At 42.9% G+C, this 14,383-nt stretch overlaps 3 protein-coding genes across 9 annotated transcripts in view; 1 reads left to right on the forward strand and 2 right to left on the reverse strand.

Moving 5' to 3' along the window:
- Position 1: 1 nt before the first annotated feature.
- Positions 2 to 1,855, reverse strand: Gem2 (Gemin 2). 2 transcript variants are annotated; one of them, XM_012289498.2, is made up of 5 exons: positions 1,278 to 1,855; positions 1,124 to 1,208; positions 859 to 1,017; positions 645 to 779; positions 2 to 160 (listed from the first exon to the last, which is right to left on the reverse strand). In XM_012289498.2, exons 1-5 carry the CDS (start codon positions 1,382 to 1,384, stop codon positions 68 to 70), a joined length of 579 nt encoding a protein of 192 aa, XP_012144888.2. In that variant the 5' UTR covers positions 1,385 to 1,855; the 3' UTR covers positions 2 to 67. The 2 variants fall into 2 exon arrangements, with proteins under 2 accessions (XP_012144888.2, XP_003705101.2); XM_003705053.3 differs by having other exon boundaries at positions 492 to 779; positions 1,278 to 1,852.
- Positions 1,856 to 4,906: 3,051 nt separating this feature from the next.
- On the forward strand, positions 4,907 to 12,814 carry LOC105662986 (uncharacterized). Of its 3 annotated transcripts, XM_076541256.1 has the most exons (6): positions 4,907 to 5,270; positions 5,405 to 5,503; positions 5,580 to 5,721; positions 6,210 to 6,287; positions 8,478 to 8,633; positions 9,229 to 12,814. In XM_076541256.1, the coding sequence occupies exons 3-6, from the start codon at positions 5,704 to 5,706 to the stop codon at positions 11,611 to 11,613; spliced, it is 2,637 nt and encodes an 878-aa protein (XP_076397371.1). In that variant the 5' UTR covers positions 4,907 to 5,270; positions 5,405 to 5,503; positions 5,580 to 5,703; the 3' UTR covers positions 11,614 to 12,814. The 3 variants fall into 3 exon arrangements, with proteins under 3 accessions (XP_076397371.1, XP_012144895.2, XP_076397370.1); XM_012289505.2 differs by having other exon boundaries at positions 5,405 to 5,721; XM_076541255.1 differs by lacking the exon at positions 4,907 to 5,270 and having other exon boundaries at positions 5,277 to 5,503.
- The window catches only part of mgl (low-density lipoprotein receptor-related protein megalin), a 29,559-nt gene continuing 27,760 nt past the window's right edge, over positions 12,585 to 14,383 (reverse strand). For all 4 annotated transcript variants that reach the window (XM_076541253.1, XM_076541254.1, XM_076541252.1 and 1 more), the window contains 2 exons: positions 14,217 to 14,316; positions 12,585 to 14,149 (listed from right to left, as the gene is read on the reverse strand). In XM_076541253.1, the coding sequence (XP_076397368.1) occupies positions 13,874 to 14,149; positions 14,217 to 14,316 (376 nt within the window). In that variant the 3' untranslated portion in view covers positions 12,585 to 13,873. The remainder of the gene's footprint in view (positions 14,150 to 14,216; positions 14,317 to 14,383) is intronic.

Raw genomic sequence — 14,383 nt, forward strand, 5'->3', positions numbered from 1 at the left:
GTATGGAAAGATTAATTTTATTAAAACGTACAAGTATAATTGTAATTGCACTTTAATAAATGGATTCTCAAGGGTCGGCCAAATCCAGCTGTCGGAAATATCTTGCAACTAAGCATATAAATAAATTCAGTGCTCCTATTTCTCGTACTTCCAATTCTTCCTGAGAAAGAAAAAAGAAAAAAGAAAATAGAAAACGTTAACGTTTAGCTAAAAAATTTGTTAGAAGAGAGAAAAGCGAACAATTTTTATACGTTCTTTTAATATCTAATATTGTTTTATTCGTCTATTTTCCTTTTAGATTATATCTTTCGCTCGCGTTTCGATTTATTTCGATGGGAAATTTACTAAGCAATTATGAAATAAAACTGATTTGTTGAAAAAAAAAGGAAAAAAAAAAATAGAAACGATAAACTTTGGTTTCTCTTTCTTTCAACGACTAACAGCGGCTTCTTTCTTATATCGCAAACATCGTTCGTCAAATGAAATATTACCGATCGTGCACGCATAATCGAGCATGTTCTAGCCAACGAGCGCAAACAAGAACATATATCCGGAGTTAGCGGCATTTCTAATACGACTAACAATGCGTATATCCATTGTCCCAATTCGTATTGTATTTTTTTCTGCGACGAAAGATGTTGTACCAAATACTCTAATATTTGCTCTATCATCGGTTGATTCAGATGAAAAATCACGCTCAACGTCGGAACGGTTTTTACTTTCTCTTCGTTATGTCCCGAACAGAATTTGATCCAACCTTTTTCGTCCTCTATATCCGGCTGTAAATTTAAAAAATGAATAACTCGTCGAATATTTAGACGATCCGTTTTAACGAAGCTAAAATATTCAATTACCTACCAAGTTCATTTCGCAGCGTCCGAGTTTGCGTTTAAACGTTTCAATGCCATTTTTCAGCTGGCTTACGTATAATCTTGTATCGGAGAATTCTGATACCTGATACAATTGCCAATCGCGCGTCGGGCCAAGCCACGGAGGTGCCTCTACGCATCCTGATAACTTGTAACGTTGCGTTTACATCATTATTTAATATTATTTATGCGCTCGCAAACATAGACATCCTATTGCCAAGCGAACTATTTTAATACACCATTTGCAAACTTACGGGTTCGATATCGATCGTAGGTTTTTTAAGTTGTTTATGGTCTATGTCGGCTACCACAACATCGGCGCATTGTTGTGCTTCTATCCTGTAATATCCGAAGCGATCAGAAGATACTTTCTCGAGTCATTAATTTATTCGTAAAACATCTACTTACACTACCCTCTTGATGTATTCCTCTCCAGAAACCGGCGGTAAAGAAAAATTGATATTTTCATCTATTTCGCCGACTAAAAGGGCAGGTTCTATAAAATATTCCGTCATTTCGTTTACTATCCAATAAACGTTTCCAACAATTTTACTTCCCTCTCCGACGATGCGAATAGGTTATGGTCGATGCTCAAAATATAACCTCGAAACCCAATTACTTTACCATGACACTTTTCACCTTCTTAACTAATAAATAATATGTCATTAAGACCACGTATCGAGGTCAATCTTATTTATTAGGTAAGCGTTTCAAACAAAAACTACACGGTCAATATAAAAAAATATTGATGACTTCGAAGTAAATAAATAATAGGTATACGCGGGGTCATCTACCCGTGAATACTGGTATTAGCTGAAATAAAACACGCGATTTTCTCTAAAATTATTAACTTTCCCGACTTTCTGGAACAAGCAGAGTAATCGAAAGAATGACATTTTAATTAACGGACGGTGCTAGGAATGAAATTGAAAAATATAACATTTTATGGAGTTGAAAATCCTTGGCCATCTAATGGTGGAAGGTGGGAACTAATTAAAGTACAATTTCAAAAGCGTGTAGTTCATCCCGTTCGCCGGAGAGATGGTGCCACTTGTTCTATTTTTACTAGGTCTGTTTGATAAAGGCACTCCACGGCTAACCTAACAATGTTCAGCGAGCGAGTAAATTTCACGCTAAAGCAAAAATAGTCAACCGTGTCATCCGGTTGAATTGGTTGAGTGGTACAAGAGAAAAACGTGGACAAAAAAGTTGAAAAGTCAAGTACGTAAGCGCGAGCAAATTCAATTTTGCATTAAAGTCTACGCGGATATGGTTTTTCGGTAATTATTCCTCCGTGGCAAGCGCGGCCGGCGCAGGAGGAATATACGCATGATAATGAGTATGCAAAATCGTTAATTACTCACTGTCCGAGCACAGTCTATGAACTTTTATGATTAAAGAATGGTCAGCAATGCATTATTTACATGGTTCGATCATAAAAGTTCATAAATAATGTTCGGGTAATGAGTAATTAATTATTTTGTTGCAGCCTTGCGATACGTACATGAGGCGCCCATGTCAATTCTACTGCGCATGCAAAGTGCAATATTTCGGCACTTTGACGACGCAGTATGGTCCCTGAGGCATTTAGAAACAAATTTCTATTAGGGTTTGATGCGTTTTGATGCCTAATGAAGGCAGAAAATGAATTTTTGTCGAATTCGGTCGAAAACGGTACAGGTGGCGCCATCTGGCGGCGAGCGGCGGAACTACGAAAACCTAAAATCTCGATTTTCTCGAAAACTAGGAACTTTTCCGAAATTCTGAGATATACAAATTGTTCCTTGTCGCCTACGGAATCGAACGAATGTAATTATAGCCTGCTAGGACAATTATTAAGGAAAATAGAAAAATAGCTCATTTCATGGACTAAAAAATTGGCGTCCATCTAGCGGTGAAAGTTGGAACTACAAAAATAGAAAATCTCGATTTTCTCGAAAACTAGGGACTTTTCCAAAATTCTGAGATATACATATTTTTCCTTATCGCCTACGGAATCGAACGAATGTAATTACAGCCAGCTAGGACAATTATTAAGGAAAATAGAAAAATAGCCCATTTCATGGACTAAAAAATTGGCGTCCATCTAGCGGCGAAAGTTGGAACTACAAAAATAGAAAATCTCGATTTTCTCGAAAATTAGCGAACTTTGAGTACTTCTGAGGCTCGGAAAGTGTTATGTGATCGCATTAGGAGCAGACTAAAGCAATAAAAAATTCCTGAAAGCTTTAATAAAGAAAATAAAAAAAATGTCATTTCATGGAGAAAATTTGTGGCGCCATCTAGCGGCGAAACTGCGAACTAAACTGAAAAAACGTATACCCGAACACGCATTAAGGGGTCAAATAAAAATTGATTTTCTGGGCTTAATAGGCAATAAGATGAATAACTTATTTAACAAAAATTGCTTTAAAATGTCTAAGGAAGCATACTGCGTTGTCAAAGTTGCGAAATATTACTTTTTATATTTTTCCTTTACGCGTGTTCGGGCATACGTTTTTTCAGTTTAGTTCGCAGTTTCGCCGCTAGATGGCGCCACAAATTTTCTCCACGAAATGACATTTTTTTTATTTTCTTTATTAAAGCTTTCAGGAATTTTTTATTGCTTTAGTCTGCTCCTAATGCGATCACATAACACTTTCCGAGCCTCAGAAGTACTCAAAGTTCGCTAATTTTCGAGAAAATCGAGATTTTCTATTTTTGTAGTTCCAACTTTCGCCGCTAGATGGACGCCAATTTTTTAGTCCATGAAATGGGCTATTTTTCTATTTTCCTTAATAATTGTCCTAGCTGGCTGTAATTACATTCGTTCGATTCCGTAGGCGATAAGGAAAAATATGTATATCTCAGAATTTCGGAAAAGTCCCTAGTTTTCGAGAAAATCGAGATTTTCTATTTTTGTAGTTCCAACTTTCACCGCTAGATGGACGCCAATTTTTTAGTCCATGAAATGGGCTATTTTTCTATTTTCCTTAATAATTGTCCTAGCAGGCTATAATTACATTCGTTCGATTCCGTAGGCGACAAGGAACAATTTGTATATCTCAGAATTTCGGAAAAGTTCCTAGTTTTCGAGAAAATCGAGATTTTAGGTTTTCGTAGTTCCGCCGCTCGCCGCCAGATGGCGCCACCTGTACCGTTTTCGACCGAATTCGACAAAAATTCATTTTCTGCCTTCATTAGGCATCAAAACGCATCAAACCCTAATAGAAATTTGTTTCTAAATGCCTCAGGGACCATACTGCGTCGTCAGAGTGCCGAAATATTGCACCTTGCATGCGCAGTAGAATTCACATAGGCGGCTCATGTACGTATCGCAAGGCTGCAACAAAATAATTAATTACTCATTACCCGAACATTATTTATGAACTTTTATGATCGAACCATGTAAATAATGCATTGCTGACCATTCATTAATCATAAAAGTTCATAGACTGTGCTCGGAAAGTGAGTAATTAACGATTTTGCATACTCATTATCGTGCGTATATTCCTCTTGCGCGCCGGCCGCGCTTGCCACGGAGGAATAATTACCGAAAAACCATATCCGTTTTTTTTCTATGTCCATCTGGATGTACATGCGCACGTGCGTGCAAAATTTGATGAGAATTGTTTGAGTGGTGCAAAAGAAAAACGCGGACAAAGAAGTTGCAGAGTCAAGTATAAGAGCTCAATTAAAATTCAATTAATATCGATTTTATCGATTAATATTTACTACATATTTATTTATGTTGATTTTCTGCTGTTTACAATATATGTATTCCGTGAGTCCGAAAACGCGGATTATATGCTCAGAAGAATTCGCACTCGTCGTACGTATCTCGTCGATGATGTGGTCCCCACGACAGGATTCCTACTTATGGTTGGTAAAAAGAATGCGTATAAATTCAGTAGGAGAAGCAGTGAAAGGTGAATGAAAGTATGGCATAAAATCGAATGGTCGAAAGAGAGGTATTTATCGGGGGTAGCCGGTGATAACCGTGCAAGAAAAAAGTAGAAAAGAAAGATAATTTACTTGTACGCGTAGATCTATTCTCCTATCGGAGTATCGAACGTAGTAACAGTTTTCATTGTTGCCGCGATGTTGGAAGAAAGAAGCGCGGCTACACGATCGATTTGTCGGTAGGATCGATAGGATCGATAGGAATACGTAGGGAAAGAACGGAGCAAGCAACTTTCCGTTTCCATCGTCGTGTTCGCGCTCGTGGTTTGCGCTTATTAATTGCACTAATAGCCGAGGGAAAGAAGAAAGGAAAATGTACGAGTATTCACCGGTTCCGTCAATGTCACTTTCACGACCTTTCATTCGATCGTCAGGGCCCCCTCCTGCTTGAACAACCAGAGCCAACATGTATATTGTATATAAGGATACCGATGCCAGTCGTCGCCACTGAGAATTTCTGTAGGTTACCGTATAAATGTATATCTATAGTTTGTAGGAGGGAAGCTGCGTAGCTTCATCGATATCCGATTTTGGCGAAGAAACGAATTACGCTGCACCGAATAAGTAGATTACGCTTCCGTTTGTCCGAGTAGCTATTCGAGCGAATGGAATATCGTCGACGAGGATCGTAGAGGAGTGTCGGATGCTGGTCGAGGGATCTCGAAGAGCTCTCCTCGACGCTTCTTTGACGCGTGGGGATAACTGGAGCTACCGGTTAAGTGAAGTGTATCGCATCGAGACGAAGTAGTACACTGTTTCTTTCCGCAGTGCGTGCATTGGATCGAGGCTTCGGACTCGAGAGGATCCGTAACCGGCAATTCCAGCGCAACACGAACAACGAACACATCCTGGAGACTGGAAGCTCTATCTCGTCCAACGAGCAGCGAAAGACATGAAACTTTGTTCTATCGTAAGTTATTTTTCCGTCGGTCGTTCGTCGAACAGCTTCGAGGAAACTAATATAAATACGAATAATAACGTTGCTACCGTAACTTCCGATACCGAAATCGTCGAAAGGAATTCGCAGCGAGTGTTAATCGAAGAAAGTAAATTTATAAAGATAATTACATCGCACAACGAAGATATCCAGTAAGAAGCGTGAAGGCGAAGAAGCGCGAAAACTAGTTTTCTGTTCTATTATATGTATAGATTCGTGTAATCGATTACGACAAAGGCACGCGTAACCGTTCCCAGTGACATAGATCGTTGGATAAATTTTCAATTTCTTTATTACGAATAGATCGTCGAATCGATTAATATTAATTGTTCCCACGAACGTGCCGTATCCATTTATCGCGTTCATAATAAATAGCGAATAGGCTTATCGAATAGGCGTATCGAAAGAAAGCGAAAGCGAGATATTTTCCTGTATAACGCAGAAATTATTGTTGTTGTCAGGTTGGTGCGCTAACGTGGATAGCGATCGCGACAGCGACATTGGAATCCGATTCGCGTGGAAACTGGAGCAACGAAAAGGTAACTTTCCTATCGTCCGAATATCGTTAATTCGAAATAAGAAGTTTCGGCGCCATGCGACGGAGGAAATCCGTTCTCGCGGAACGGAAGTTACTTTCGACGTCGGAGGATAGAGAACCGAGGAAAACAATACGTTCCCTTACGCAAAATTTCTCACGCGTAACCCTCGAACAGCGTACTCGCTTGCACGCCGTGCAGTCAACCTTCGGGCATAGAAATCCTTAACCTCGATCTACTTGCGGGTGTCATTCGAGAGATCAAGCATTTTTCCTCTAGCCTCTGGTCTCGTTCGTCCGCGATTCGACGTCGATAATCGTCCCGATAGGATACCCGCTCGTATTTCGCACTCCAGTTTGTTGTTCCGACAACACTGCGATCGCGCTTCGGACTGGCGGCGCCTCTCACTCCGAACCTCTAACGCCTCGCGATCTAGACTTTACCGGTCTGTCTCGACGGAGGATCGCGAGTGAAAACGACCTAGGCAGCGCGCGAAGGTTAAGGACGACTTTCGCTTGACAGTCGTGTCCGAAGGTTGCGGCTCGAAGGCCATCGGTCTTCCCGATCGGTCTTCCCGCCACGGAAACGCCAACTTCCCGATTTATCCGCGTTCTCCTTATTACCGCGCAACTTTGTCTTCCGCTCGTAAATCTCGATAGAAGTAAACGCGGGTAGACGAGAATATTCCACGGTACTTAGTAGCGCTTTCTCTTCGAACGTAATTCTGTAGGTCACTCGCGGTGCGCGATCTTCTATAATTAAGGTTTGCGGACCACGATTATAATAAGGAAGAAAACTCCGAACGAACTTGTTCGCTCGCAACGACGTTCCTGATTTCGAAACGTAAGCATTCGAGAAAATTACCGTGAAAAGTTCCGACGTAATTAGAGAATTGGCTCGGTTTCTGGGTCGGACGCGTTTCGACCGATCGATTCCCGATCGACTCTAAACTTTCGTGCCGATTCAGCTACGCGAAAATGTCCTCGCGCAAAAAGAAGTAGCAACACTTTCTCCGCGCACTTTCGGATGAAAGCCGGTGTGTCGAGGGTTGACCCACCTACTGTCAAAAATTCCACGCAAACGATCTCGACGGTTCCCTTTCTCTTTCTTCTTTCTATCTCGCCTGCTCCAGTTTGCGGCCGATCAAAAAACCATAAAGTAACTCCAACCAATTGTTACGGTCCTGCGATGCCTTAATCGCTATCTCGAATTTCAAATATCACGGTCGATACGGTTCCAGAGAAGATGCGATCTAGGTAAAACTAAGAAACCAAGAGAACGACCGGTTCTTCCTCCGCGACTCGTCGCTTCGAAATATAATTTGTCGATTTCTCCGTCAACCTATCAACGAACGTCCTATCGCGGTATGTACGTATAGAATTTCAAGTCGATATTCGAGTTTGAAACGCGAGCAGTGAAACGTCGATTCAAAACGAACAGCGAGTGAAAACTCGAGGGCATCCCTTTTCGGGAAACCGACGCGACGACGCGACGGGACTCTCGAGACAAGTTTCTCCTCGAGATATTCTCTAGCAAACAATTAACTCGGACCGTCTAAATGATTTTCGCGCAACGTATCATGACCAGGAACGAATTAATTTGATACGGTACTTGCCAACAACATAATTAACTTGATCGGCACGCGAACATAAATCGAATCACGGACATAAAAGCGAATTAGGAAAAGAATCGTGGGTGCCGTCTAGACCGCGGCAAGTCGAACTAAGCAGAGAAGAGGCGGTGCCGGGTCGCGCGGGCTATGGAGAAAGAAATTTCTCCGAAACTTGGAATTGTTCGAAGAGGGTGTGTTCGTTTCGAGGACTACTACACAGAGAGCACTACTCTCACTGGTTTTTCTTCGGCGCAAGCTGCAAGAATGCGACGCGCATCTTTTCCCGTTTCGCCTTTCTTCTCGCTCGAATTTGCCGGGAGAAAGGGAGACAGCCAGTGGTACCGTAACTTGCCACCTTTCTCTTATCCCGACTCACCAGCCACCGCTTATTTTCAGCTACTCCGGTTAACGGGATTCGTCGAAGGTTCTAGCAGGACGAGGATCGGTTCGTCTTCGATAAGTCTGAAGACTTATAAGGAAGAAACACCGTTCGAACTTGGATTCCGTCTAAATTCTTCCTAATATTATCTACTAAAAATTTCAATTACTTGCAACTACTTTAATGTCGGTTTCGCTTTCAGCAACCGAATTACGAGCAACGAACAATCGAGAACCGGACAAAAGTGATCATCGATGATTCTCCGCGCGACGGGATCTTGGAGACATCCGAATCGATCGAGCAGGTCGAAGCAGGAAACGAGAAATTCCCCGACAAGAACGAAGAGAACCGCGAACCGGTACGTATCGGTTCGAGGTGAAAACCCTGAGATCCCTGTCGATTTTTTAACGAGCAGTTTGAAATGTTTGTCGGTAATAGCGATCGAAGAAAGTTGGGCGAAAAAAGGTCGGTAAGCATATTTCCACGGTTAAACGACTCGTTAGTCGCGAATCGACGGAGCAGCGGGAATGATATAATTGTTCCATTGTATTCGATTTCGGAGAGAAACGGCGAAAATTAATGAACTCTGCGCCGCGTCGCGCCGTCTACGGTTATACGGTCTATGGTTATATACGGTCTACACCAACCGTAATCGATCAATTTTCTTCCGAGCTCCGCTTTCCCTTCCTGATCGCTGGAAAATCAGTTCGCTTTCAAACCGACCTGAAAATGCTGACCATCGAAACACGCCTAAATCATTCCGTTTCACTGGAATCACTCTTCTCAGGGCCATCCGTTTCTGCATGCTTGTAACTCGTGTTGCGTCAGAAGCATCTTCGATAACCTTCTTACACGCTTTCGCCGGTAAAACGAAACGATTATTCCATCGAGCAGCTGCACGATTCGCATCGATATTTACTACGTTCTAAACAAGCGTTTTAATTTTCTTTCAGAATAAACTTGTTCAAGCTGGCTCGTCCCCATCGTTAAGTATCGATACCGAGCAGGCCTATAGCGAAACGAGCAAAAATGTTTCGAGACCGGCGAGAACCAGTCAAAGCGGTACAAACGAGACCGTCAACGCGCTCCAACGTGTCCCGACGAAAGAAATTCTACCGCAACATTCGATCGCGACGTCCAACCATCCTGCAGGAGACAACGATTCGAACGATCTGGGATATCTGAATTCGTCGGAGCAGTTGGACCTCGAGAGCGGAGCGGATTTTGGTCAGCGAGTTCGTTTTTCGTCAGCCTCGAGATCGAGGAACAACGAAAACGTTGGGCGGGCTCGATTCAGGCCTTTGGATGCTCGGCCCTTCGCCGATAACTATAGAAAGCAACGCAGGAAGAATACTCGTCCGTTCGCGGTCACGAAACTGAACGTATCAGATCCGTTCCCTAAAGGAGTACCGAACCGAGCCAATTCCGAAGAAGAATATACCGGTAGCGCGAGAAGCAAGAAAATTAAATTGTCCGGTTCGTCTTTGGCGAACGACGAGGAGGAGAGCGACGATGGTACCGGCAAGGACCAGGCGGCGGTGTCTCTCGGTAAATTCACTGGTCCAATCGTGGTGGCGGATCTACCGCGTCGAAAGAAGTACTCGTTCGCCAGAACCGACGACGATGAGAAATCGCTGCAACCAGAGTCCGGCTACCCGACAGCATCTTCGGCCGTATTGAATCCTCTGCAAGTGGGCGTCGCGTTAATGAACGCCGGTCAGGATTTAAACTCGGTGAACGAGCCGATCGTGCCCGTCAGCGAGTATCTTCGGGACGAGCCTGAATCGAGCGACTCGGGAAATTCGAGCATTCGAGTCGATCGGCCAAGGGAATCGGTGGCTTCCGATGGGTCCGCGCAGTCGGTGGAAATCCAAAAATCTGTCGAAGTCTTTCACACGGCACCCGTGCACGAGATACACTATCCGTTAGAGTTTGTACCTTACGTTCAACAAGCGAATTCGAAGCAACGACCGCAACAGAGAGCCGGTCAGAGACCCGGTCAAATGAACGTTTACAAGAGCAACGAGATACCGGACGACCGAGAACGCGCTCGGTACGAGTACAACGCGAACGAGGACGACGACAACTCGTCCGGTCAGGAAACTCGTGTCACCGACGTTAAGCCTGTGGTCGATGTCAGGGACAACGCGGAACATGATAGGACAGTTGGAACGTACTCGAGAGTCGAAAGGATTCCTGACACCGTCGTCGAGGCGGAAGCGGTCCCAGAGCGGAACGAATTCGAGCCACCGAAAGGTACATCCAAGTTCGCTACCGCGGTGCCAGTCGGGATAGAAAGCTTGTCGGCTCTGGAGAACGTAGAAAATCCTCGAGAAGCTCAAGATACGGCACAGACGTCGCTAACGGAGTTCAGCTTTCCTCCGATCACCGTTCCTCGCCATTATCCCGCGGAGACGCTTCGCGCGATTAACAACGACGAGCGGAAGCTGCCTAACCAGCTAGAGAAAGTCATAGAGAAGCAGATAACGATACCGCAACCGTTTCCTGTACACGTGCCGGTCGACAGGGTGGTGGAGAAACAAATCCGTATCCCGTATCCGATACAGGTGGAGAAGGTGATCGAGAAGAAGGTGCCTTTCGCGATACAGAGGCTGATCGTACCGATACCGATCCATTTCAGAATCCCGCAACCGATTCCGATCCCGATAGAGAAGGTGGTGGAAAAGTCTGTGCCAATTCCGATTCCGATACCCGTAGAGAAGGTGATCGAAAAGACGATGCATCATCCCCGACCTCGTCCTTTGGACGCGGAGAACGTCAGGTCATATCCACCGGACAATCCCAAAGCGGTGAAGAATTTCAAACAGATTCCGAGACATTACGAGAACACGAATTACTTCAACTCGACCGCGACGGCTACGACGACCGCACCGGGTGCAACCGCGTCCACGCAGTATCACGGATCATCCTATTATCCCGTCAATCGACCGTTCGGCAGACAACAACAAACCTTGCACGCGTTGCCCACAATGAACAACAAGTTTCCCTCCTACGGGATTCGCTATCCCCATTCGCTCGTTTATTCCATCTCGAACGATAATAACGCCAACTTTGTATTTTATGGAAGAACCTTTCCGGAGAAAGATCAGATCCTCGACGAATACGTGGGACCTGTGCCACGCAAGGTGCAACTGTCTCTCGGAATACAGTCCAAGTCGTTGCAATACGCGCCGCCGGACGTTCAGTCGACGATGAGGAGAACCAGACAGGAGAGTAACACCGGCAGTTTTAGGCAATCGAAAATGGAGTACGGTTTCAAGCCTCCCATGGTGCCTTCTATCCAATACGACGAACAAACGGCGACGAAAGTAGACTAGCTCTCGATCACGTATTTACATATTGTAAATAGAAGAATACAAATATCGGCAAAATCTGTTTATTCGATAAGTTTTCTACTTGTGATTTTTATGAATGTTTATTTATATTTTAGACAGTAAAGACTGATATATATATATATAAATATAAAGCGTATAAATTTCCGATAGACAACGAGTTGCTTGTTCGCGAACGTTTTATTACGCGTATAGGCATGTAAGAAAATAATTATTGTACTCCGGTAGAACGGGAGTTGACGTTATGACCTTTGTTATTAAAAAAATATTTGTTACGTTGTTTTACCATATTTTTATACAGGTGTCTTTGACACACTCGCTTTTGTACTTTTATTCAAACGTTTGTAGTAGTTAATAAATTTTCTTTTCATTTCGAAATCAACATTTCCCACGAGCACACTCGTAAAACTCTTTACGTAATAAATCATCTACGATCGAAATGAAAGCACACTGGTAAAATTCATCGTTTATTCTCGGACGGTACTTGTTTAATTATTCGAATAATATATTAACAATAATTATTTCGTTGGTTTGATAAAAAAATACTGGTATAATTTAAAATCGATTCGAATGTTGCGCATCGATTTACCTATATGCATAGATATATGTATGTACATAAAATATACATATACACATATATCTTTCCTTTATATGTATACTCTGTTATATATATATATATATAGAGAATCTGTAGAGACTTTCGTTGATCCGTAAACCTATGTACAACCTTTCTTTCGGATAAAATAATCGTTACATTAAAAAGATAAAAAAAGCTGTACAGTAGAAACTTGATTAATTCGGTTATTTTCGTAACGACTAGTCGGTAATGAAATTATCCGAGCGCTTAGTTAGCTTACCGATTCGACGGGTTATAGTATCGATAACGTTTCTGTACGAAGAAAAGTTTTAAGAGGTCGGTGAACGTTGGTGATGAAAGAAAAGAAACTGATCGAATGTAAAGTTAACAATCTGTATAATTTCATACGCAACATACAACAACAAACTGCAGAGTCGAAAATTACAATCAAACTTATTTAAACGTCCTAGCATGATTCTTAGAAAATAGTTCGCTTAATCGTTATAATCGAGATTCTACTGTACCGAACAGATCTTAAGAAAACGAATTTCTCTCACTCGTGTCGAGCATATAAAGAGGGGGAAAAAAAAAAAAGAAAAATAAAAGAAATACGCTTTGCTCATTCGGCTCGCATACTCTGACCCAATTTGTAAATTTTAACGATCACAGCTGCTGCGGAAGAATAAAACTGTACACTGGCGTTCTCCACGTATAATCTAGAAAAATGTACAACGCATAACAACGCTCACGTGGCCGAGCAAAAGGTTTAGCAGAAAAGAAGTGTTTCTTTTCTCTCGCCTAAAGAGGTTCGCTTCGGTTTTAACGCGACAAAACGCTTAATTTGTGAGGTGACTCGCTCGTCGAGGCCTGATCCTTTAACTTACGATCCTTTAATGTCTCTACCGACGCGCCTACGCCTCGAGCTGCTTTAGAAAATATGGAATGTTTCGCTTCTTTATGGTACACGGACAATATTCTGCGATAATCCTATTTACAACACTTACAAATCGCACCTAAGATGACACGAACCCGACATTAGTTGCACTCGTGTCTCGGTGTAACTCGAAAAGGAACTCGAGACGTCCCCCTTTCCTTTCTTTCTATTCTCCTTACTCCCCGTTTTCATTCGCGTATCAAACGCTTCTTTCTTTCGACGATATCGATTACAACGAGATTAAAGTGCCCCAAATGCGAGAGCATCCCTACATAGCAGTGGCGTAGTTAGACGCGCGCTTCATTCCGCATTCGTCCCTATACATCTACAATTTTTCATTCTTCTGCTCGAACATTAAATTTCTTCTTCTTCGGTTCAGTCTTGTCTTTCATAAAATATCCTGTTCGATGAAAGCGGATATACTGGACAGCGTTAAAAAGAAAAGGGAATACACGATATTACCGAGGACGGTAGATTTCCGCGAGGAAAATGACTTTCATAGATATTCAGAGTTTCGATTTCAGGGAAATTCTACCGTGTTCGGTAATCGAACGTCGATTATCAAGTACTCTCAAGTAAAATATGGATTTCCGAATGAATCGGTACGTCGTATTATTAAGTAAAATAAAAAGAGAAAAAAAGAAATAACTCGTTAAAGATTCATATATATTCTTCGTTCGCGTCGTCTCATCGAATTTCTAACTACGTCACTGCGCACGAAACAGTTAAACTATCTAACACTCGGACTTGTCTTCCTCGACCAATTGCTGCGTGTCTTTGCCCGAGTCGACGGGCGTGGGATCGAGTTCTCTCCTCTTCAGGTGCAACTGCGGTGGTTCTTTGTGCTGGATGCTAGACGGTTTCATTTCAGCAGGTAACTCGTACATGCTGCTCGCACCGGTGCCATTGGTGGCGCCCGTTTCCGTATTTACCGCGTCGTACATCGGATTACTAAAGTCTCTGTTCTTGTTGCTCACGTCACCGAGGTTGTACTCGACGTCGAGGGGTTCCTATTCGACACGCAACGATAAGACGCATTTCGATCGAAACTGAAAATATAGATATACACGGACTTACCATTCTTTCGTGAGCAGGCACACCGAATTCGACGTTGCTTCCTTGCCTGAAGGACACGCTCTGAGCACCGGTTAAACTGCCAAGACCTCCAGGCTTACCGCTGCGAACACGTTCGAGTTTCGAATGGATCAGAGTCGATAAACGAGGATCGCGTCGCGGTTAGAAAA

Source organism: Megachile rotundata, chromosome 16, assembly GCF_050947335.1.
Source record: "Megachile rotundata isolate GNS110a chromosome 16, iyMegRotu1, whole genome shotgun sequence".
In the NCBI taxonomy this organism is placed as follows: Eukaryota; Metazoa; Arthropoda; class Insecta; order Hymenoptera; family Megachilidae; genus Megachile; species Megachile rotundata.

What these genes read in the sequence shown, in the direction of transcription:
- Gem2 (XM_003705053.3), bottom strand. Translation starts at nt 1,384, where the DNA reads ATGACGGAATATTTTATAGAACCTGCCCTTTTAGTCGGCGAAATAGAT. An exon ending in GAATACATCAAGAGGGTAGT is followed by an intron (nt 1,209 to 1,277) that starts GTAAGTAGATGT and finishes CGGATATTACAG; the next exon opens with GATAGAAGCACAACAATGCG. An exon ending in CTACGATCGATATCGAACCC is followed by an intron (nt 1,018 to 1,123) that starts GTAAGTTTGCAA and finishes CAACGTTACAAG; the next exon opens with TTATCAGGATGCGTAGAGGC.
- LOC105662986 (XM_012289505.2), top strand. An exon ending in GAAACTGGAGCAACGAAAAG is followed by an intron (nt 6,288 to 8,477) that starts GTAACTTTCCTA and finishes TTTCGCTTTCAG; the next exon opens with CAACCGAATTACGAGCAACG. An exon ending in ACGAAGAGAACCGCGAACCG is followed by an intron (nt 8,634 to 9,228) that starts GTACGTATCGGT and finishes ATTTTCTTTCAG; the next exon opens with AATAAACTTGTTCAAGCTGG.